Below are 24,622 nucleotides of genomic sequence, written 5' to 3' on the forward strand. Positions count from 1 at the left end.
AGCTTGTAGCTGTCTGCAGCCTTAAAGGGAGAGCCAGCCTCATTCACCTGGGAGGAGGAACTCCCATTGAAACCACACACACACACACACACACACCCATTCTATTCAGTGGGGGTGGGTGGGGTGGCTTCCGAGGAAACATGCGTGGCCCGCTTGCTTTTTCTATTCATTCATTCGCCCAGCAGCAGAAAAGAAGATAACGAAGTAGCCACGCCTTCTTTCCAGACGGGAAACGCCCCCGAATCCGAACCCTCCTCCACGCGCACGCGCGCTTCCGAAGGTGACGCAACTCGAGGCTCCGAGCGGCGGGCCGTGACATATACGGAAGCGCACGTCACACCCGCTGGCACAGACCGCAGCAGCGCCCTCGCCGCAGAAGCGATAGCGTGAGACGGCGGGCAGGTGAGTAGAGCAGGCGCGCGTGCGCACAACTTCCCGGGCATGGTGGGCGCAGGGCTGCCTCTGCCTACCCCTCTGCTGGGTGGGGAGTCCCTTGCGGCTTCCTCCTTGGACGGGACCCGCGAGGAGGAGGAAGGGGGCTGAGAATGGCCGTGCTTGCGGTTGTGAGGGCGGGTGGCCCCCTCTTCGAGGCGATGCGCGACTTGAGTGTTTGCAGTTAGTCGCGACTAAGCACCATTGACATGATCTGTGAGAGAGGTTAGTCAGGATTAACGCCTGGCTGACTTAAAAGCCCGATTCACACGGCATGTGAACGTGACAGTCCGCATCCGGCGGCCAGTGATGGGGATGCGGGTTTAAGCCCGATTCACGTGGTATGTTCAGTGTATGTACAGTCTGCATAGTTCTGCATGTTCAGATCTTTATGCACACACAGTTACTCATAAGTCATTGTCGATGCATATACAAGAGTATATTTCCTTTCTGTATCCTACTTTTCTGGGGGTCTGGAGCTAGGGTTACCAACAGTCCCTTATTAGCAGGGATGTCCCTTGTTTGAGTTCCAAACTGCCGGTCATTTACCATTTGTCCCTTATTTTCAGCTTGTGGGAAGAACCTATAGCTTAAATCAAATCAGTTATTTTCATTAATAATGAAAAGATGATGCTCCTGAGTTTCAACTCCTTTCCCTTCTCCCTCCCTACCTCCCTTCTCCCTCCCTACCAGAGTACTCTGTGGTTCTGGTGGGCCCAGGTCCACTTTTAAAATGAACACATGTACAGTCATTCACACAAAAACATGTGTATATGTACAGGCATCTGCACACAAATACAACATAAAATTTATTTTATTTAAAACATTTCTGTACTGCCCAAAACATGTGTCTCTGGGTGGTTTACAATTACAATGTAATTATAATGAAGGTGGGCTCATTGCAGGCAAGAGACTTGCTTTCCTCATTTCCTCTTGATTTTTATTTTATTTATTTATTTTATTTTGAAACTTATAGCCCGCTCTTCCTTGGAAGAGCTCAGAGCAGTGTACTAGGCAGCATCTAGACTAAGTTAGTCATGACTACAGTCCATTACGTGCAGATTGTGCCTCTGGGTGTATTCTATAGGCACAGGATTAGCTAGGAAATGGCCTATAGAACAGACTGTCTTGACTCTTAGTGACCTTTCAGAGAGTAAATCCCAATTTCTCATGATACAGGGTTACCACTTCTATATCCTGCACAGCTCCTGTGCCTTGAACAGTTGAGTGGCAGGCAAAAATTCTATAGGTGATGCTTTCCCCCAATACAGAGGTTGCAACAGTGGCTCTTTCTTAAACTGCTGTCTGTCATATAGCTGTTAGGTATAGGAGCCCTACCAGGGGAAAAAGTGATAGAACTTTACTTGATATCTACAAGTGGAACCTCACTGATAACTGTGCTTAGTTTTGACTTTCTAAGGTGGAGGCCCAGGAGAAAAGTGGCAATTGGGTATATTCAGACATCATTTCATTTAGTTAAGTTCATTCTCTTATTATTTTCTGCACTGGTTGTTATAACCTTCTTGTTGGTCTTTCTACTCACTATATAATTCTTAAGTCTCTGCCTTAACTGGTGCTGTTCATTTGATATGTTTTGCCTGTTGACTCAGTCATATGACTCTTTTCCCCTCTTCACTGACTTCCCCTTCATATCTCATATTTTTGTTTCTTGTACTTGCTTTTAAATGTCTCTGTGATGGGCATGAGACACCCTCTATACCCAGAAATGGGTATTGCATATTGGTGAACTATGTAGCCAGGAAGCATCGCCCCAAATTGAGTCATTCCTCCCCCTTCATATCCTCTTTCCTCAATATTAGAGAATTGCCATTGTGCAAATAGTCTAAATCTTATCTGACACTGAAGAGACTTCACCATCTGCCTGACAAAGTATGGCATTTTGCTGGAAGGCATGTGAAGGAATTGGCTTTTTATTTCTGTAATTGGCAAACATGCCCAATATCAAGTCCAGAGTTTTTGGTAAGAAGAATGGATCTCATAAATAAAATTTCAGGATACTCTGAATCAACAACCGTCCTGCTAAACTGCCTTTAAAAAGAAGATATATGCCTCCACTTATATGAGACCTGATTATCTTCCTACTCATAAAATTCCAGTTTGTTCTGTATGGAGAAAAAGGAGGACACCTTCCTTCACTTAAAAGGGTGTATGCAAAAATATGAGATAGTCTAACAATGAATAAGATAACAGTGCATTGAAAGTGATGTCAGATGCTACAATCTCATAGATGCTGTGAGAAATAGTAGCAGTTTCTGACATGCATAAACTTGGGGAAGAAACTTTGTGAATGGCCATTGACATTCAGCTTTTTACATATACACTGAAATACTGCATACTGATTTTTAGATCGATTGCTGTTTATTCAATTCATCTGTGTTCAGGACTACTGGAATGGTTTCCATTATATATTTTGCAGGAATAACTGATAATGTTGTATCTATTCTTATCTCTATAATGATACCTTGTTTTGTTGTAACTGTAAACCACAAATTTTAAAAAATGTCTCTGTGATCTTGCTCGTCTGAGTTATCTCTTTTCTCTGTCTGCTCCTCCAGACCATTTTCTTTACAAGTACAAACCTTGTCATTCAGCCTAGGAGTATCCTCTCTATTCCTCATAGTTACTTAGGAAAGAAGCTGGCTAGGGTGGTCGGTACCATCTGGAGGAACAAATGCTTATTGTGATTTTCGACAAGATCTACATCCCTAGAGGTGGAAAATATGTGATAGCTATGCAGTACTTTCGGCTTTCCTTGTGTTTTCATGCTTTTATTGTTCTGACCATTGCACCTGCAGTGGCCAAATCTGTAACGGTTTTCAAATGCTTTTAAAACGCTTACAAACCCTCAAACTACTATAAAAGTTTGTCACTGTTGTCAGAGGAACAGAAATGAAAATGGACAGAAATGTCCCCCCTAGATTACTCCATGGAGAGAGCACAAGGATTTGTTCCTTGTGACCCTGGCCCTTTCCTCTGTGCAGAAATGACTGAAATTTTACCCTAATTGTTTGGGGATAATGAAGGGGTGATAAAGCAGAGAAAGCTGTAAGTGCAACTATGATCTTGCCTATTTTCCATCTCTAGTGGGGGTGGACGTTGCCAGAAATCAAGATGAGCTTTTGTCCCCTGAGAGGGTAAAGGTAAAGTGTGCCGTTGAGTCAATTTTGACTCCTGGTGCCCATAGAGCCCTGTGGTTTTCTTTGGTAGAATACAGGAGGAGTTTACCATTGCCATCTCCTGTGCAGTATGAGATGATACCTTTCAGCATCTTCCTATATCGCTGTTGCCCGATATAGGTGTTTCCCATAGTCTGGGATTCGAACTGGCAGCCTTCTGCTTGTTAGTCAAGCATTTCCCCACTGCGCCACTTAAGGTGGCTCCTGAGATGGTCCTGACTGCCAAAACGTGAGTGCCTGACTCATGGACTAACTTGCATCCCTCCTTCTCATGCAGCTCCTTGTCCCCGGAATGCCCTTCCACCTGAGGTCCAACTCGCCTCATCTACTTTGGCTTTCAAATGCCTCCTTAAACACAGCTGTTCACCCTGGTTTATCCCGACTCTCTCTTTATTTCACTTCGCCTTTTCCTCCTAAGTGCCTTGTTCTTAAATTGTAAACCTACAGGTAGGGCGCGGTTGTTGGGTTGCTGTTTTTTTTATAGCACCTAGAAGCATTGGGTACTTTGCAAATAATAATTAGTATCCCTCAGAAAGCTTTTCATTCAATATGCCAGCAGAGATGTGAGTGAGATGGGAGGAGCTGTGATTGCATACAGTAATCAAGTTTTGTTTTTTCCGCAGGATAAGATTTCATAGAGCCGCTCTTGCTCTCTCTTTTTTTTGGTGGTAGATGTTGCTTTTGTTTAACGATGAGTGGACACTTATGTAATGCTGAGAAGTAGTTTTATATACATATTACAGTGCAACCTGTATGTAAAACTACTTCTCAGCATAACATACCAGTGTGCACAAGCAAGAAATTAATTGAAAAACATTAGAAATATTTGTGTGTCGGGTGTGTGTGGAGTTTGCAGTTTGCATTTTAGCTCATCTAGGCCCAAACGGTATATATGATTAGTTAAGGGGTTCCCAACTTTTAAAAACAAGTGTACCACTTCTGTTGCCAACCTTCAGCTCAAGTTCTACAGGAGTGTGTGTGTGTGTGTGTGTGTGTACACACACCAGGGCTGCTCAACTTCAGCTCTCCTGCAGATGTTGGCCTACATCTCCCATAATCCCTGGCTATTGGCCACTGTGGCTCAGGATTATGGGAGTTGAAGTCCAAAAACAGCTGGGGGGGGGGAGTTGAGCAGGTTTGGTGTACACACATGGCTATGGCATGGGGAGGCAGGAGGATTCTTCTGAGTACCCACCTGGGAGCCTTTCAAGTCCCCCTGGGGGTACTAGTGCACCCTATAGGGAACTCCTGGATTAGTGTCCACATATCTTCAGTTCTGTTCTTTTTGTGGTAGTTCATTTTCTGGTAACAATCCTTGTAGCTTAGATGTAGTTTGAGCCTCCTCTTAACAACTGACTGTGCTTTCCTATGGAAACGTGTCTCACTTTTTTACAATCTGTATCATAGTTTCCCAGGAAATCTAACTATTGACACTAGATTGTCAGTAGACTCACTGATCAGTCTTCTCCTTCAGATGCAGTAGCAGGGAGGAAATACAAGGAAATATTGCAAGGAAATTTTCTCTTTGAAGAACATACTGTTTGGACATCACAACATTCTGTGTGAAGTCCAAACAGATGTTGCTGGGAGGGCCGTGGGCTTTTGCTTGAAATGCAGCCCTACCTAGTGGACAGATTTGCCTTAGTTATTGCCAACTTGCCAGTGAAGAAGAGTTCTTTCTCAATAGGCTGGAGGCTTCTACGCCAGCAGATCTAGTCATGAGTAAGCATTCTACATAGGAAGCTGCCTTATACTGAGTCAGACCTAGAGGTGTGCAAACAGGTTCAGTGTCAAAACGGTTCGGTTCAAAGGTTAGACGAGCAATTTTTTTTTTAAAAAAAAAATTTTAATTTATCCCCTCCAGGGGCTTCTCCAAGGTGGCGGGGGGCAGGGTCCCACAGAGGTTCCCCCTCTCCCCGCCAGCCTCCTGGGGAGTTAAAACCTGCCCGGTTCGGGAATCTTAGGCTCTTTCTGGGCCTATTTCCTGGCGTGGCGGCCACACTTGTAACTAACTAAATTAATATATCTAGATATCTAGTTCGAATTTGGTTCAAACCGAACTGGGCCAGGTGGTTTTGTGCACATCCCTAGTCAGACCATTGGCCCATCTAGCTCAGTATTCTCCACACTGACTGTCAGTGGCTCTCCAAGGTTACAGGCAGGGGTCTTTCCCTGCCCTACCTGGAAATGGCAGGGGTTGGACCTGTGACCTTCTGCATTCAAGCATGCCGATACTCACCCACTGAGCATTGGCCCCATCCCCTAAGAGGAATATCTTACAGGAGACAGTACTCCCATGTAGTCTCCCATCCAAATGCAAACCAAAGCAGACCCTGCTTAGTGAAGGAGACAATCCGTGCTTGCTACCACAAGACCATCTCTTCCTGCAGTAGGCTGGGCTATTTAAGTCCTGAATATTTTGCTGTGGCTCTTTTTGGGTAGAAAATCCACACCCTCAAAAGAACAGCTGTGGAAGGTTCTGGCAGGAGGCAGGAGGAATATCTTGCCCCTCTTCCTGGAAAGGATTGGTGTGGTGTGCATATGACCACCCCCTGCTAACTGGCCAAAGAGGCACCTTTTTAAAGTGGCGTTCTCTTTATTGAGTTGGTGGGGGATCAACTGGCTCTATCCATCCCCAGCACAGCATCCCTCCAGTGGCTGTTGCTGGTATTATATTATATCTTGTATTTATTTATTTTAGATTGTGAGCCCTTTGGGGACAGGGAGCCATCTTTATTTATATTTATGTAAACCGCTTTGGGAACGTTTTGTTGAAAACCGGTATATAAAGGAACTGAAGGAAGGAACTTGTAGATGATCCGGTGCAGTGGCGGCTCGGGATCTCTGCGTGTAATACAGGTGAAACTCGGAAAATTAGAATATTGTGCAAAAGTCCATTAATTTCAGTAATGCAAATTAAAAGGTGAAACTGATATATGAGACAGACGCATTACATGAAAAGCGAGATAAGTCAAGCCTGAATTTGTTATAATTGTGATGATCATGGCGTACAGCTCATGAAAACCCCAAATCCACAATCTCAGAAAATTAGAATATTACATGGAACCAAGAAGACAAGGATTGAAGAATAGAACAATATCGGACCTCTGAAAAGTATACAGTGTACTGTGCTTGATTGGCCAGCAAACTCGCCTGACCTGACCCCATAGAGAATCTATGGGGCATTGCCAAGAGAAGGATGAGAGACATGAGACCAAACAATGCAGAATTGCTGAAGGCCGCTAATGAAGCATCCTGGTCTTCCATAATACCTCATCAGTGCCACAGGCTGATAGCATCCATGCCACGCCGCATTGAGGCAGTAATTGCTGCAAAAGGGGCCCAAACCAAGTACTGAATACATATGCATGCTTATACTTTTCAGAGGTCCGATATTGTTCTATTCTTCAATCCTTGTCTTCTTGGTTCCATGTAATATTCTAATTTTCTGAGATTGTGGATTTGGGGTTTTCATGAGCTGTACGCCATGATCATCACAATTATAACAAATTAAGGCTTGACTTATCTCGCTTTGCATATAATGCGTCTGTCTCGTATATCAGTTTCACCTTTTAATTTGCATTACTGAAATTAATGGACTTTTGCACGATATTCTAATTTTCCGAGTTTCACCTGTAAATGCCACACATCCCCTTTTGGGTGTATCCTCCTTTCCATCCCTTTTTTTAAAAAGCAAGGGCAGCTTGCTGCTTCCCCTGGCGCCCCAATAATCTACCTCCTGAGTCGACCGTTTTGCCTCACCTCATGGAAGGGCCGCCCCCGATCCTGCATCCCAGAATCCCCCTCTCTCTAGTTCTTACTGTTGTTGTTCTGTTGCATTCTTGCAGGCTATCACGGGTTTCTTCCTTCATCTGGAACAGCATTCTTGAGTAAGAAGGACAATGTCGTGGATAAGAGAAGGAGACCTGTCCATTTTGGAAAGATTCTGCGCCAGTGTGATAAAGGTACCTGATGCTATCTTGGAGGCAAAATAATAACAGAGAAACCTGCCAGAGGGTGAACATAAGAACAGCCCTGCTGGATCAGGCCCAAGGCCCATCTAGTCCAGCATCCTGTTTCACACAGTGGCCCACCAGGTGCCCCTGGGAAGGCAGAAAACAGGCAGGAGTTGAGGGCATGCCCTCTCTCTTACTCCCCTGCAACTGGTACTCGGAGGCATCCTGCCTTTGAGGCTGGCCTTTAGCCCTCTAACTAGTAGCCGTTGATAGACCTCTCCTCCATGCAGTTATCTAAACCCCTCTTAAAGCCATCCAGGTTGTTGGCTGTCACCACATCTTGTGGCAGAGAATTCCAGAAGTTGATTATGCGTTGTGTGAAAAAGTACTTTGTTTGTTGAAAGGAGGGGTTAAGATTTTTAAACAAAGTGTGAATTCTGCTGCACAGACTCTGTAGTCTGCACAGCTCCTCCAGTCCCTGCCACTTGCATTGTGGATCGGGAGCAGGATGAGGGGCCTGCATGAGCTAAAGTCACTTGCAACATGTCCCTGTGAGGGTTACTGGATACATACCTGACCCTCTTCGAAATGACCATGCAAATGGGCCCTAATACGGAGTTTGCAGAGTGTCTGTTTTCTGCAGCATTTACAACTTTCTTCTCAACAGAAAATAAAACGAATCAATAACTATATAAATCAGATAAGCAGAAATGGGGAAGCCATTAGGCCAGCCTAAAAGCCTTGTCGAAGAGGGCTGGTTTGTCCTGACCCTGAAAGAGGAGGCGAGCTGGTCTAGCTCAAGCATAAATTGTCCCCTTTGCTAAGCAGGATCTGCCTTAGTTTACACTTGGAAGGTTAGCTACATATGAGTGCTGGAAGATTTTCCCCTTAGAGGATGGGCCATAGCTCTGGGGAAGAGCTTCTGCTTGCATGCAGAAGGTCCCAGGTTCCCTCCCTGGCAGCATCTCCAAGGTAGGGCTGAGAGAGACTCCTGCCCGCAACCTTGGAGAAGCTGCTGCCAGTCAGTGTAGACAATACTGAGCTAGATAGAGGAATGGTCTGACTATATAAGGCAGCTTCCTCTATTCCTAAGCAGGGTGGACTTCCTTGGGAGATACTCTCACAGCTTTGATGCCACTGCAGAGGAGGAGAGCTGGTCTTGTGGTAGCAAGCGTGAATTGTCCCCTTTGCTAAGCAAGGTTCACCTTGATTTGCATTTGAAAGGAAGACTACAAGTGTGAGCACTGTAAGATATTCTCCTTAGGGGATGGGGCCTTCTGAGAGCAGAAGGTTCCAAGTTCCCTCCCTGGCAGCATCTCCAAGACAGGGCTGAGAGAGACTCCTACCTGCAACCTTGGAGAATCTGCTTCCAGACTGTGTAGGCAATACTGAGCTAAATGGACCAGTGGTCTGGTTCTGTATAAGGCAGCTTCCTATGATCCTAAGGCCTTGTCCCACACTGCTACCCACCATCCTTCAGCCTGTGGAAGCACATGAAGCAGGTCTGCAGGAAAAAGTCTCGACACGAGGGGAAGTTAATCTATAGTGCCTTTGTATCTAGCCGAGTTGGGCTCTGAAGTATCTTCAGGTGCAATGAAGGAGTGCTGCTATGACTGTGTTTCAGACAAAGTGAGCATTGTCTAAAATGCATTCTGGGAGAGCTGAGTGAGTGTATGGTTGACTTACCTGTGTCTCATGCCCACACCATCCTCTACTCTCAACCTTTTCTTCTAGTGTTTTTGAGTTCCAAGTGCCTGTTTGCTCACTTCCTTGTTTCCCTTTGCATACAGGCAGGTCCGATGCCCAAGCACATTGCATTCATCATGGATGGCAATCGCCGTTATGCTAAGAAGAATAAAGTGAAGAAGCTGGAAGGGCATTCCCAGGGATTTGCAAAGCTGGCCCAGGTGGGAAGTGCTGCTTTGGAAAGAGTCACTGTTTGTTTGTTTGTTTGTTTGTTTGTTTGTTTGTTTGTTTGTTTGTTTAACATGTTTGTACACCACTGCAGATTTACGCGTCTGGGCAGTTTACAGCAACCTAAAACAAATTAAACACAAATTAAAACCTTAAAACAATTGAAAGCCACAATTCTAGTTAACAAGCTTGGGTGAATAAATGCATCTTTAGAGACTTCTAAAAAGCTTTCAGAGATGGTGAGGCTCTTATTTCAGCTGGGAGCGCATTCCAGAGTCTTGGGGTGGCAACCAAGAAGGCCCGTCCCTGAGTAACCCCCAGATGAGCTAGTGGCAACAGCAGACGGACCAGTTGCAGGGGAGTAATGGCAGGAGAGAGGGCATGCCCTCAACTCCTGCCTGTGGCTTCCAGCGGCATCTGATGGGCCACTGTGCGAAACAGGATGCTGGACTAGATGGGCCTTGAGCCTGATCCAGCAGGGCTGTTCTTATGTTCTTATGTACTGAGCTAAATAGATCAATGGTCTGACTCATAATATGGCAGCTTCCTATGTTCCTATAAGAGCCGGAATTCGCCTCTCATTCAAGTGCAGAATCCAGAACTCTAAGAATCGGAACATTCACTTGAACAAGAGGGGTAGGGATGTGCTGAGACGCGATTTGGCTGTCCAAATCGTGGACACCTCCCTTTAAATTTGGTGGTTAAGGTTAGGCCATGTGCATGCTGGCGCCATGCAGGGGCAACTGGGAGATGTCCCGCCAGCATGCGGGCAAAGCTGGGGGGAGCGCAGGGATCTACGGAGGTGGAGCAGGTACGGACCTGCTCTTCTCTGCTTTAAAGGGACTGTGTTAGCCCTCGAATTTAAAGGGAAGTATCTGCAATTCGGACAGCTGAATTGCGTTTCAGCACATCCCTAAAGGCCTGATGTCTTCAGCCAGGAAGATAGTTGGCAATTCTTCTGAGCTGAAGATGTTTGTCGTCCGCTGCAAAGAGGCTGAGTGAAAACCTGTTTGGAGTTGAATTATGTCGGATTTGCATAGCTGAGGTACTCTGAAGTGGATGAGAGGGAGTGTCAGTTTTGTGGTCATCACTGCAGCCGTGAAAGATCGCTCTGCAATGCAATAGCAATAGCAATAGCACTTACATTTATATACCGCTCTATAGCCGGAGCTCTCTAAGCGGTTTACAATGATTTAGCATATTGCCCCCAACATTCTGGGTACTCATTTTACCGACCTCGGAAGGATGGAAGGCTGAGTCAACCTTGAGCCCCTGGTCAGGATTGAACTTGTAACCTTCTGGTTACAGGGCGGCAGTTTTACCACTGCGCCACCAGGGGCAGTCAATATATCCCTCTTCATGGAGCGGGAATGCTTTCCTAGGCCCTAAAGCTTCAGCTTGCAGGTCAGGTTTTTCATGTTTGAATCCTTCCCTGTGGGGGAGGGGGGAAACATCCTGCGTATAGGAAAAACAGCATGCTGGGAGGCAGGGGAGAACGAGCCTTTTCCCCTAACATAGTACAGGCTGGGTCTTACAACCAAAAGCGGGGTAGGGGGAGCGAGCGTCCAGCCAGCTTCCAAGGCCCTGTGGGTGCTCCCGAGAAATGGCTGTGTTGGCAAAATTTGAGAGAGGAGGACGGGGATTGTGTGCCAGTTGCGACCTGGATAGGATGGTGAAGGGCATGTTTTTCCACTACCCACGATACAGTGCTGGGTAGGGATAGGCACGGAACCAGTTCGGAGGCCCTTTATGGGCCTCCGAACCGGTTCGAATGACCGGTGGTTCTGCCGGTTCGAAGGTGGGGGGATTACTTTAAGGGCTAGGAAAGGTGCACTTAACCCCTCCTGTTGCTTTCCCCCCACCGGCACCAGCGTACCTCCCTGCTGCCCCGTCCCCTCATTGGACCAGAAGTAAGCGGAAGTATCCGGCGCGTGTGTGCTCATTGGGCACATGCGAATGCCCGACATGCAAGCAAGTGCAACATGCACCGGGTACTTCTGCTTGCTTCCGGTCCGACAAGGGGACGGGGCAGCAGGGAGGTACGCTGCCGCCGCGCCGGTCCGGTTTACAATGGAGTCCTGGCGGGGGGGGAAGCGGCGGGAGGGGTAAGTGCGCCCTCCCCCGCCTTTAAAGTCATCTCCCCGCCTTCAGATTTCCCAGCACCAGTTCCGTGCACATCCCTAGTGCTGCGTACACGAGGTGGGTTGGCCAACACCGTCCTACCCATTTTGCAGTTCGCACACAACCACCACCTTGATTTTTGCGGACACACAGCCACTTCTCAGAAGTGTGCACGAAGCTTGGTGCTTGGCTCCTATCCAGCTGCTGGCTGTGAGAACAGGCCACGCTTTCCAAGGCAGTGAGAGTATTCTAAATTAAACCCCTTACTTGCAGTAGTCTAGTCCAGTGTTTCTCAACCACCGGCCCGTGGACCAGTGCTGGTCCGTGCTGGTCCATGAGGAATCAATCCCCCCCCCACCAAACAATTTCGAGCCAGTGGGGGCCACTGCTGCTGGGACCTCTCCGGAGCTCATTTCTAGGCAGGCAGCCCTCACTGGTGGGATGACGTTCATTTCAAGGAAGTTAAATGAGTGTTATCCCAGCAGTGAGGGCTGCCTGCCTAGAAATGAGCTCTGGAGAGCTCCCCATGGTGGTGCCCCCCCAGCTTGAAATTGTTTTTGGGGGTGCCTGGGGGTGGGGGGGTGACTCCTTTACTAACTGCTGGTCCTGGAAACTGTGCACAAAGGATGTACTGGTCCATGACTCCAAAAACATTGAGAAACCCTGGTCTAGTCCATGATGAGTGTTTGTTATATACTGGCCATGTATCCTCATTACTTTGTGACTGCAATCCACTTACACGTCTGCGGCCCTTGGTGTGATTGCTCCGGGGATGTGGCTTCTTATAGGGATGGGGTGCTCAAGCCCAGGGTTCATCCTCCCAGCAATTTCTTTAGACCCCCTTTGACTCTGATTAACTTTCTTCCTTTTGACAGACGCTGCAGTGGTGCTTGAGCCTGGGGATCCAGGAGGTCACTGTTTATGCCTTTAGCATTGAGAACTTTAAGCGATCCCAGGATGAAGTCGATGGGCTGATGGAGCTGGCAAGGCAAAAATTTACCCATCTCCTGGAAGAAAAGTAAGACCCTCCTCTTAATCCTGCCTGTGCACTTTAGGGCAAACAAGTCTGTCGGGATAACCATGGCTGCACTGCTAAGGATTATCGTGTCTTCTTTTGCGTTTGAAGTTGGAAACATTGACATAGGTTTTGCCCACCTCCAGCAGGAAATGAAGCCTGAATTTAGAAGTCTCCCCATCAGATTTATTCATGTGGAATGAGTTTTGTTCTGGGCGACAATATCAAGGTAGTGTGTACGGACGTTCATCCAGAGTGCAGCCTTCCTGCTTCAACCTGAGCGGGATCTAAAATGAACGGAGCACACATCAAAACACTTGTGCTCCCTTTAGAGGGAGCACTGCTCCCCATCAGTGTCTGCTGCTTGGCTTGCTTTTTTTTTTTACCAGCTGCTGGTCGTGCCAGAATGGATAGAGAGAAGAATTGCAGGTGCCTGGCTTTGTGATGTGTAGAACAGCAGAGTAGTGCAGATTAGGGATGTCCACGAGCTGCTTGTGCACCCCCTTACTAGGCTGGGAGATGCACCTTTTTAATATGCAGGTAAGGAGCTCCTTACCGGCTTGGCCCTGCTCCACTGCTCGTTTGAGAAACAGCTCCTTACCCCGCCCATTGAGCCGGCTCAAACACCAGCATTTGAGTAGTGAGTATTTAGAGCATCCTTCTGTTTTGTGCTAGCTGATGCTAGAAAAATATTGGAGAGGGGTTTTTTTAATGGTTTCTCTCTTGTGCTAGATTTAGATGAAAGTTACCATGAGAAATGGAGGCTGCACAGATCACAGCAAATCCTGTTTCCTAAGGCAACAAGAGTTAGGAATCTGTTAGAGAGAGACTGCTTCTGAAAACTGAGAAATGCTGCTTAGCATTGTATCACAAAATTTCCCTCAGTATTATGGTTTAACACATAACACATTTTAGATTGTGAGCCCTTTGGGGACAGGGATCCATCTTATTTATTTATTTCTCTGTGTAAACCGTCCTGAGCTATTTTTGGAAGGGCGGTATAGAAATTGAATGAATAATAATAATAATAATAATAATAACTTGACCAATGAGATATACTGGTTGTATGTTCACGTTTAACCAGAATCTGTCCTGGTTAGTAGGGAAAATGCCAGGCATGCATTTCCCTAAAGACATCATCTCACACTATGCAGAAGGAGGCAATGGTAAACCCCTCCTGTATTCTACCAAAGAAAACCACAGGGCTGTGTGGGTGCCAGGAGTTGAAATCGACTCGATGGCACACCTTACCTTTACTTTAGGAGACTGCTTTATACCAAGTCAGATCACTGGTCCATCTAGCTCGGTATCGTCTCTACACTGACTGGCAGCAACTCTCCAAGGTTTCAGGCAGGAGTCTCTCTCAGCCTGTCTTGGAGATGCCAGATAGGGAACCTGGGACCTTCTGCATACAAGAGCTGTTCTGCCACTGAGCTATCCTAAGGGGACTATTTTACAGCAGGCAGTGCTCACATGTAGTCCCTCATCCAGATGCAAACCAAGGAGATTCCTGCTTAGCAAAAGGGAGCAATTCATGCTCTCTACCACAAAACCAGCTCTCCGGCCCAATCAATCAATCAATCAATCAATCAATCAATCAATCCTTATACCAAGGCCAGCATAAGATAAAGCAGTAGAGCATGATTAAAACAAATTATGAAACCATAAAACTGTGTTGTTTTTAAATTTCTACTCTAATGCTATAAAGCTGTATTATAATACTAAAAGGCTGCTACCCTTAAAAAGAAGGTAGCTATCAGATTATTAAAATTCTAAGCATATAAAAAGTGAAATATATAAATTGCAAAAAGCAGCGGCTAAAACAGAGTATATAAAATGAAACATCTAAATAGGAGCACTAAAAATAATCGTTTAAAACTATGCAGAGCTGATGCAAGGAAATGGCCTAGCTGTCACAACCTGGTGGATCTGACATGCTGCCACGCAGAACTTGGCGGTGTTACACGTGAAGGCCGGGTCTTCATCCAAGAGCAGCAACCGCTCTCTTGCCCATTTATTTAGGAATGACCCCACTGAACACATTGGAACTGGCTTCGGAGGAAACGTGCACAGCAATCGCAACTGATTTTTTTTTTTAAAAAAATAAAGCCTACATAATGTACTTCATTACTATTCATCTAACTTTAATGCGCTTTAATAAAGCCATGGCTGCCAGATGATATATTAATGGCTCTTGAGACCTGGACAGCGATGTTTAGATCTCTTATATGGTTTGCTTGTAGTTATGCTCATGCAGTCATTTATTTATTATTTCTCTGTGTAAACTGCCCTGAGCCATTTTTTGGAAGGGCGGTATAGAAATTGAACAAATAAATAAGTAAGTAAATGCTCCCTACTCCTTTGTTTTTTATTAGTCTTATTTGTGGGGAAATCCTTCTAATTTAATGCTCCCTGCCTCAAGAACAAAGATCAAACGAAGTCTATTGGATAACCAAGGGTCAAGTAACCTGTAGGCTCATTTTCTGATCCTAATCAGGGTAAGAGGAATGCCCAGTGAGGGTAGGAGAGCTGGGCACTTTCCTGATCAGCAGTTGGGTAAACCTGAACAACAAGGTGTAGGAGGAGGGGAGAGTGATCGTGTGGGAGGCAGAAGCTGGGAGCAGGTTAGGACAGGCAACCCCAACCCACATTCTGTCTCCAGCATTTTAATGGGGGTAGACAGAACATCAGCCTCCTTGACTCCCACATGATCACGCTCTCCTCCTCCTACTTGGATGTTCAGGTTTAGGTGACCACCAATCAGAAGCGTACCCAGCTCTCCTACCCTGATCAGGATCGTGTGGACGAGCCTAGTTTGTACTGTGGTCATGAGCACCAGGTATATTTAAGAGAACTCCACCTTCTTCATGAACCCACCCACCATTAAGATCATCAAGGGAGGGCTGGTTGCATTTTCCACTGGCTCAGTTGGTGGCGAACTCAAAACAAGGCCTTTTCTAGGATTACCCTGGGACTTTGGAACGTGCTTCCTAACAAAATTAGAGCCTCCCTTTCTCTAGATGTTTTTAAAGAAAAATCTGAAAACATACCTATTTAATCAGGCTTTTGTTTTAAAGTTTTAGAGTTTTTGTCTATATTTTAAACTGTTTTAATTGTGTTAATGTTTTAATTGTTGTGTGTTAAATTGTAAACTGCCCAGAGATTTGTATGTGGGGCAATTTGGAAATGTGCCTAGAGAAACAAAATACATGTTGCTGCTGCTGGGAGTTGGCTTTTCTGTCCTGTTCGGACCTCAACCATTCTCTTCATCTTTTTTAGGGATAACTTGAAGAAACACGGGGTATGTGTTCGAATCCTTGGGGACTTGACCCTTCTGCCACAAGACATCCAAGAACTAGTTGCCAGAGTTGAGCTGACAACGAGGCACTACAACACGTGAGTCTTGTGATTTTTTTGTATCTCCTTCCCATTATTTATGTTTAAAGATGTATACCCTGCCTGTGGAGCAAATGACCTCCAAAGTGGCTTACAAGTACAAAAAGCTCCACAGCAGCACTTGTTGCCCTCACTTTTGCTGTCCCAGGGCAACTAGAGCAGAGTTCTTCCTGGAAGATTTTGACTTCTAAAGCCCTTTGCAGCTTAGGGCTGAGGCATCTGTTGGACTGGGCCCTTGGTTCAGCATCTCAGTCCCAGCTTGGGGTTCCACCACTGACTGAAATTTGATTGGTGGGGACTAGAGACAGGGCCTTTTTAGTTGTGGCTCCTTGCCTTTGGTCTGCCCTCCCAGGGGAGCTTCACCAGCTCCCTCTTTCAGCATCTTCAAAAAGCATTAGAATACCCACCTTTTTAGAGAGACTTTCTCGTGCTTTTATATGCAGTCTGTTACTGATCATTTTTAAAATTCTTCAACTATTCAGGTTGGTTTTAACTGAGTTCTATCTTTTAAAATCTTACAATGTTTTATCTGGATTATTGCTTTACCGTTCTTGTGAGCTGGCACAAGCAGTATTGTACTGGAGAGGTGCGATATAAATATTTTACATCAATAGTAATTAGGGGGCAGGGAAGAAAGCTTTTTCATCTTTCTCCTTTTCTGACCAATGGCTGAGGCCTGGCTACCCAATACCATGGAGTTGGTCTTCTAGTAGTGAGCATGAGTTGGCCCTTTTGCTAAGCAGGATCTGCTTTGGTTTGCATTTAGCTGGGTGACCACATGCAAGTGTTGTAAGATATTCCCCATGGGGAATGAGGCTTTAGCTCAGTGGCAGAGCATCTGCTTTGCATGCAGAATGTCCCAGCCAGTGTTCTTTCTAACAGGGATGCCCAGATGTTGTTGACTACAACTCCCAGAATCCCCAGCCAAAGGCCACTGCAGCTGCGAATGCTGGCAGTTGTAGTGAACACATCTAGGAATCCCTGTTAGAGGGATCAGTGGTCCCGGCCTCAATCTCTGTTAGCAGCTCCAGGTGGGGATGGGAGAAACTCCAGCCTGAAACCTTGGAGAGCCACTGCCAGTCAGTGTAGACCAGGGATGTCAAACTGTGGCCCTCCAGCTGTTTTTGGACTACAACTCCCATAATCCCCAGCCACAGTGGCCAGTAGCCAGGGATGATGGGAGTTGTAGGCCAACATTTGCAGAAGGGCCACAGTTTGACATCCCTAGTGTAGACAATGGGCTATACAACTCAAATGTCCTGGTGGGGCAGAACCATCCACTACTTGGCGTGCAGGGGCCGAGGTCAATTTTTAGCACATTATTACACTAAAATTAAAAATATTATTAGTTACTTGTGGATCTATTCCCCCTATCAGTGGACCCATAGTTTTAACCAAAGAGAGTGGCCAGAAAATAGGTCCTCTCCCTGCTCAATCAGTGGGGCCCCTGGAGTGCATGTCAGCTCCAAACAAATTCCAAGTCATAGGAACATAGGAAGCTGCTATTTACTGAGTCAGGCCATTGGTCTATCTAGCTCAGTATTGTCTTCACAGACTGGCAGCGGCTTCTCCAAGGTTGCAGGCAGGAATCTCTCTCAGCCCTACCTTGGAGATGTCAGGGAAGGAACTTGGAACCTTCTGCTCTTCCTAGAGCGGCTCCATCCCCTGAGGGGGATATCTTACAGTGGGAACACTTCTAGTCTCCCTTTCGTATGCAACCAGGGCGGACTCTGCTTAGCTTAAGGGGACAAGTCATGCTTGCTGCCACAAGACCAGCTCTCTTCCTAGAGACCTCTCCTCTCCCCTCCCTAAATTGCTGATGCTTTCAGGCTGCAATCCTAAGCATTGCTTACATGGGAGTAAGCCTCCCTGGGTATGCCATGGAACATATTTCTGAGAAACCATGCATAGGATGGTGCTGTAAGGTAGTTTCCAGCTCCTGTGTTACTGCGGGATACCTTGGAGCCAGTAAAATAGTCCCTGCGGGCCGAATCCGGCCCCCGGGCCTTATGTTGTGCAGGCCATTCGTCTGACTTGGTATTAATCAGCTTCTTGTGTGTTCCTGGGAGGAGAGCCACCTGTCCTGCTGCTCTCCATATGGTAGCATCCTTCACTGGATTTCTTCCTCTCACCTTTCTCTTTTATTTTATTTTTTGATTATTATTTGAAAAGGTGTTTTCTCAACATCTGTATTGCATACACATCCAGACAAGAGATCAGCAATGCAGTGAAAGAGCTGGCTTGGGGAGTTGAGGAAGGGCTGCTTCAACCCAGGTAACCTTGCATGTGCTTGTCTTAGGAGCCTTTTAAAAAAATTATTATTTTATCTGAAATATTTTATACACTGCTTTTCAACCAAAAAATTTTAAAAGGTCCCCAAAGCTCAAAAGGAATGAGAAGATTGCAAGCCCCCTTTGGGACAATGGACCATGTATAGGGAGACACTAGCAACAGCCTTTGGCCATGGTGGCTGGGGATGATGGGAGTTGTAGTGCAACCACACCTGGGGACTCAAGGTTGGGAACCTCTGATATAAAGGAGCACTCCCCCCTCCTCATATGAGTCTGCCTGCTCTCTACAGTCCTATGAGGAGGTCCTCTTGTGTGTGGTGCCTTTGCTCCCTATGCGGTGGAACTCCCTCCCTTTGGGGATCTGTCTTGCCCCTACTGCCTGTTGTATTCAGTGCTGGCTGGAAACCCATCTGCTTAAAGTGGCTTTTCATCTGGGCCAGAGCTGCTCAACTTTGGCCCTCCTGCAGATGTTGGCCTACAACTCCCATAATCCCTGGCTATTGGCCACTGTGCCTGGGAATTATGGGAGTTGTAGTCCAAAAACAGCCAGGGGACCAAAGTTTGAACAGGCCTGATCTGATGGCTGTTGGGATTTTTAAAAAAAATAAATATTTGGGTTAAATGCCTGTTCTCTGCCTTTTGGACTCTTTTTATAGTCGGTATTTCTGAATGATGTGTTTAATCTCCAGCCACAATGGCCACCTTGAACGTAGTCAGAAAGGTGGCATATATATTTATTTAAATATATAGTATTAGTAAACCTTTGGACCTCAAGCTATTGAGTCTGCTGCTAATGTTGACTGCTCACAGAGTAACTGGCTGTGTTAAGACTGGAAGGTATCCTGCAATTTTTGAGTACTCAAATCAGTAAAGTAAAGGTAAAGTGTGCCGTTGAGTCGGTTTTTGATTCCTGGTGCCCACAGAGCCCTGTGGTTTTCTTTGGTAGGAGGGGTTTGCCATTGCCTCCTCCCGCGCAGTATGAGATGATGCCTTTCAGCATCTTCCTATGTCGCTGCTGCTCGATATAGTACCATATTGCCCAATATAGTACCATATTGCCGGGATTCGAACTGGCAACCTTCTGCTTGTTAATCAAGCATTTCCCCACTGCGCCACTTAAGGTGGCTCACTCAAATCAGCACTCAAATTTAAATAATGTAGAGCTTTGCTCTTTAATGTTGATCTGCCCTCTCAGCAGTTACATTCACAGATAAAAGTAGTATGGATTGTGTTAGAAAAATATATTAAGAAGCATATGTAGTTATAGGGAGTGACTAGTGCCAGAGTAAGCCCAAATGATATGGCTTTGTATGCTCGGTTTCATTACTGCCCCTCATCCTCAGGAGTCACAAACTGAAACAGATCCAATCTGATCTTGCAAGAGGGGTTGCTGGACATCTCCCTAACTGGCCTTGCAAAAATGTTGGAGTCCAGATCAGCCTGCATGCGAGAGATGTTATCTGCAAAGAACTCATTGAATGCGTTGCAGTGAGACGTTGTGTCTGGAAACAGATTTGAAACGGAAAGGGCTTGAGTTAAACCTCTAACGATCTGGAACAGCTCTGCGAGACGAGAATTTGCAGATGCAATATCCACAGAATAAAATTGCTTCTGTGCTGCCTCATTACCACAGCATCAGCCTTCAGATGGGCTCTATGCTGTGTCTTATCGAATCCAAGAGGCGTCCTTCTCCATTTGCGCTCCAGTTGTCTATCTTGCCTCAATTGTTCCCCATTCTGCTATTTTATTTTTGTTTGTTTATTTATTCAATTTCTATACCGCCCTTCCAAAAATGGCTCAGGGCATTTTACACAGAGAAATAATAAATAAATAAATAAATAAATAAATAAATAAATAAGATGGATCCCTGTCCCCAAAGGGCTAACAATCTAAAAAGAAACACAAGATAGACACCAGCAACAGTCACTGGAGGTACTGTGCTGGGGGTGGATAGGGCCAGTTACTCTCCTCCTGCTAAATAAAGAGAATCACCACATTAAAGTGCCTCTTTGCCAAGTTCAGTGACCTTTTTACATAAAGAGTTAATGTTTTTTGTAGTCGTAGGATAGATTGAGGTTCTTAACCTTTTTGTTATTATTATTTTTACATTTATATCCCGCTCTTCCTCCAAGGAGCCCAGAGCGGTGTACTGCATACTTGAGTTTCTCTTTCGCAACAACCCTGTGAAGTAGGTTAGGCTGAGAGAGAAGTGACTGGCCCAGAGTCACCCAGCTAGTTTTTACAGCTGAATGAGGATTTGAACTCGGGTCTCCCCAGTCCTAGTCCAGCACTCTAACCACTACACCATGCTGGCTCACCACTACACCTTTTTGCACCTGCAGACGGCCCCAGATAATCAAGGATTAACCATGGACTCACACCCCATTTAGATAAGATATTTTCCGAAGCCTCCGTTTAAAAATCAGAGAAAACATTAGGCAGGATGATTCTTCTCAAGAACTTTATTCTGGCTCCCTGGGAAGCAAATTAAACTTTGCTGCAAATATTTCTCATGGACCCCCCATGGGGCCTTCGTCCTGAGGTTAAGAATCCCTGGGATAGATTTACTTATTTATTTCATGTTTATAACCCACTCTTCCTCCAAGGAGCCCAGAGTGGTTTACATGGTTTATTTTTATCCTCACAACAATCCTGTGAGGTAAGTTGGATTGAGAGATAAATGACTGGCCCAGAGTCACCCAGTGAGTTTCATGGCTGAATGGGGATTTGCTCTGGGTTCTCCCCAGTCCTAGTCTAATGCTTTAACTCTGGTATACCACACTGTCTCTCATGGGAAGGTTTGGGGCATTGCTCATGTTGAAAAGCTAACTTGTGAGCTCCATCTTTCAAGAGGACTTGGCAAACCTGACTTGATTTATGGAACGTAGGACCCTTTTATCTTTTCCCTTAATAAGAGCTCACCCATCCCACAGCTCACTGGACAATATTGATCCTTCTGGAAAGAGTCACTTAGTTGATGTTGCTCACCATACTTTATTTCTTGCTGCTGATCTCAGTCTCCTTCTGTCTCCCGCTAGATCAGGGGCTCAAACTGTGGCCCTCCTGCAAATGTTGGCCTAGAACTCCCATCATCCCTGGCTACTGACCATTGTAACTGGAGATGGTGGGAGTTGGAGTTCATCAGCAGCTAGAGGGCTGCAGTTTGAGACCCCTGCCCTAAACACCGTCTGCCACAGTTGTTTCATTTTATGGTGTTTCATTTTATGATTCCGACTAGGGATGTGCACAAAGCATTTCGTGCACATTCACAGGGGTGGCAAGCAGGCGATTTAAATAGAAAGCCGCAGAGCCGGAGGCGAGGCAGGAAATAAAACGGTGGCGGTGGGCAAGAAAGCGGCAGTGGTGGCAGGCGGGCTGGGAAAGAAAGCAGCGGCAGGCGCGCAGGAGAAACTAGAGGCATAGATGCTCTGTGCTCAGCCCAGATGCTCTGCGCCCGACCCAGCTAATTGTTGTTATTTATTTTAATCATGTCTCTTTGCCCAGTTAGCAAGAGTTCTATACAATGAAATGCTTATTTGAGACCTTTCTATTCTGCCAAGCTTCTGGAGGATATTAAGACCAAGCACCACTGGATTTATTTAAGATTTGATCGCACTGATGTTATCCTTTTGAATTCTGCTCCTTTTTTGTATTGCCATTTTCTTCCTTGGTTGTGTTAATGGCTTATGATAACTAACTAACTAGTACCTGCAGATTCGGAGGCGATGCCACCAAATACTAGTTGCTGGAAAGGCAGCAGCCGGGGAGGCTCACTGCCTTCCTGTCCTGCTCAACTGGTTGGCCATTGTGGGCTAGATTAGATGACTCTCATACTGATCCAGTTGTGCACTTCTTATATTGTACCTGGCCTTGCAATTGAACATTTTGCTAGTAGATAAAGAACAGCCGTCTCACTAACTAGAATTTTGTCTTTTCCCAATGAGTGATGTGTCTGAACCGCTGATCGACAAGTGCCTCTATTCGTCCAAATCTCCTCATCCAGACATCCTGATAAGAACTTCTGGAGAGGTCCGGCTGAGTGATTTCTTGCTCTGGCAGGTAAAACTTGAACTGACACTGTATGTCAAGATCCTCCTCCCTTGGTCATAGGAACATAGGAAGCTGCTGCCTACTGAGTCAGACCCTTGGTCCATCCAGCTCAGGATTGCCTACAGTGACTGGCAGCGGCTCTCCAGGTTTGTAGGAAGGAGTCTCTCCCAGCCCTACCTGGAGATGCCAAGAACTGATCCTGCAAAGCAGATGCTCATCCACTGAGCTATGGCCCCATCCCGTAAAGGGAAATATCTTATAGCAGAAGCATTCACATGTTTACATCCAAATGTAAACCAGGACAGACCCTGCTTAGCAAAGAGGAGAATTCATGCTCACTGCCACAAGACCAGCGCTTCTGCCTTCTGGGCTACAGGGTCACTTTTAAAAATCACTTTGGCTCTGCTGATTTTGTTGGAAGGTTTGAGGAAATGTGTTGCATTGGTGAAACTTTTATCTCTGGAAAGAGCCAAAACGTGAGCCGATCCCAGCCACGCCAGTGAAAATGGGTCTGTGTCTCACCTCTCTGTACAAGACCTACAGAGTCTATTGTGAAACTGTTTCATCATCTGAGCAGCAAGGGAATGAAGATGTCTGCTGGATTGGTATATACACTGCAGAATGGACTGGTGTGTATGGAACATAGGAAGCTGCTATATACTGAGTCAGACCATTGGTCCATCTAGCTCAGTATTGTCATCACAGACTGGCAGCGGCTTCTCCACGGTTGCAGGCAGGAGTCCCTCTCTCAGCCCTTTCTTGGAGATGCCAGGGAGGGAACTCGGAACCTAGATGCTCTTCCCAGAGCGGCTGCATCCCTTAAAGGGAATATCTTACAGTGCTCACACTTCTAGTCTCCCATTCATATGCAACCAGGGCAGAGCCTGCTTCGGGGGACAAGTCATGCTTGCTACCACAAGACCAGCTCTCCTCTCTATACTATCTATATACTGGATAATCTTGTTGCTACAATGGAATCTTGCAAAATTAAGCATTCCCCTCCCCTCTCCGTGCAGTTTTTCAGATCTCAAAAGCCCCCCCAAAAGGGAAGCATGTGCTCAGCATTTAGAAACTGGTCTATCTGTCCGTTTCGGACTTAAGTTACTTGAAGACCACTGCTGCACACTTCCTCTGGTTGCCTGCTTTTCTTAGACCCGTTGCCACCCAGCCTTCTAAGTCCAAGGCCTTCATTCTCAGTGAAGGGGGTGCCCCCTTTGCACCAAAGAAATTGCAGGGGAGGTGGAGTCAGACTCCAAAAAAGCATGCACTTTGCACGTGTCCGTTGAGCCTGGTCATCCATGAGCCAGGACCAGAAACCTTGGCCACCTCAGGGGGCAAATTGCTACCCCCTCCCCGCCCCTGAAATGAAAAACAGGTGACAGCATGGTTGCACTTATGGTTTTCTGTGTGTTTCATCCCTTCTTTATCCCTGCCCCCAAAGAATTGTAGTCATTTTTACGCAGAGCAAAGGGTTACAGATTAGGATAACAATGAACAAATGGTTTCACTCTCTCCATGGAGAAATCTTTGGAGGACATCGCTGCCAATCTTCAGTTCTATTCCGCTGACAACATCCATCAAATTTTTGAGTAGTTTTTGTGTGTATGAATTAATGCTTAAAAAAAAAAAAAAAAAGCCTTTAACACACCATTGCAAATGTGGCCGCTGTAGGCCTTATGGGCTGGACAATAAAAGCGTGACAATACATTGAAAACTGGAAGTATTGTAATGCTTTCACCTATTTGCCATCTTTCAGGGTGTAGACTTTATCATAGGAACATAGGAAGCTGCCATATACTGAGTCAGACCAAAGATCCATCTGGCTCAGTATTGTCTACACAGACTGGCAGCATCTTCTCCAAGGTTGCAGGCAGGAGTCTCTCTCAGCTCTGTCTTGGAGATGATAATCACAATGAGCATTCACTCCTCCAGAGGGTACCAACCACCCCAGGTGGCTCATGTACTGCAACAGCCCCTTTGGAGAGGGGCAGGGGAGGAGGAAGCTGAACCCTCTCAGTGCCAAAGAAATTTGAGGCCGGTTTGGGAATGGGCATGGAGGCTACAGGCCCTCTGGTCCACATTTTTAGAGTCCCAATCTTCTCCCTTCCACTTTTCAGCAGTGATGGGGTAATCGTCCTTCAACACCCACTAAATTCCCCTGCTAACTGAGCAAAGAGGGACCTTTTTAAAGGGGTGGTTCTCTTTATTTAGCAGGGGGAGAGTAACTGGCCCTATCCGTCCCCAGCACAG

General features: G+C 46.1%; 1 protein-coding gene across 4 annotated transcripts in view; it reads left to right on the forward strand.

Moving 5' to 3' along the window:
- Positions 1 to 266: 266 nt before the first annotated feature.
- The window catches only part of DHDDS (dehydrodolichyl diphosphate synthase subunit), a 29,968-nt gene continuing 5,612 nt past the window's right edge, over positions 267 to 24,622 (forward strand). The window contains exons 1-7 of one of the 4 annotated variants that reach the window (XM_053268548.1): positions 267 to 402; positions 7,478 to 7,594; positions 9,376 to 9,492; positions 12,496 to 12,638; positions 15,915 to 16,031; positions 18,204 to 18,305; positions 22,267 to 22,381. In XM_053268548.1, the coding sequence (XP_053124523.1) occupies positions 7,532 to 7,594; positions 9,376 to 9,492; positions 12,496 to 12,638; positions 15,915 to 16,031; positions 18,204 to 18,305; positions 22,267 to 22,381 (657 nt within the window). In that variant the 5' untranslated portion in view covers positions 267 to 402; positions 7,478 to 7,531. Of the gene's footprint in view, positions 403 to 431; positions 774 to 7,477; positions 7,595 to 9,375; positions 9,493 to 12,495; positions 12,639 to 15,914; positions 16,032 to 18,203; positions 18,306 to 22,266; positions 22,382 to 24,622 lie in introns of those variants that run through there. The other 3 variants (XM_053268545.1, XM_053268547.1, XM_053268546.1) reach the window with 3 other exon arrangements.

This window comes from Hemicordylus capensis, chromosome 7 (assembly GCF_027244095.1).
Source record: "Hemicordylus capensis ecotype Gifberg chromosome 7, rHemCap1.1.pri, whole genome shotgun sequence".
In the NCBI taxonomy this organism is placed as follows: Eukaryota; Metazoa; Chordata; class Lepidosauria; order Squamata; family Cordylidae; genus Hemicordylus; species Hemicordylus capensis.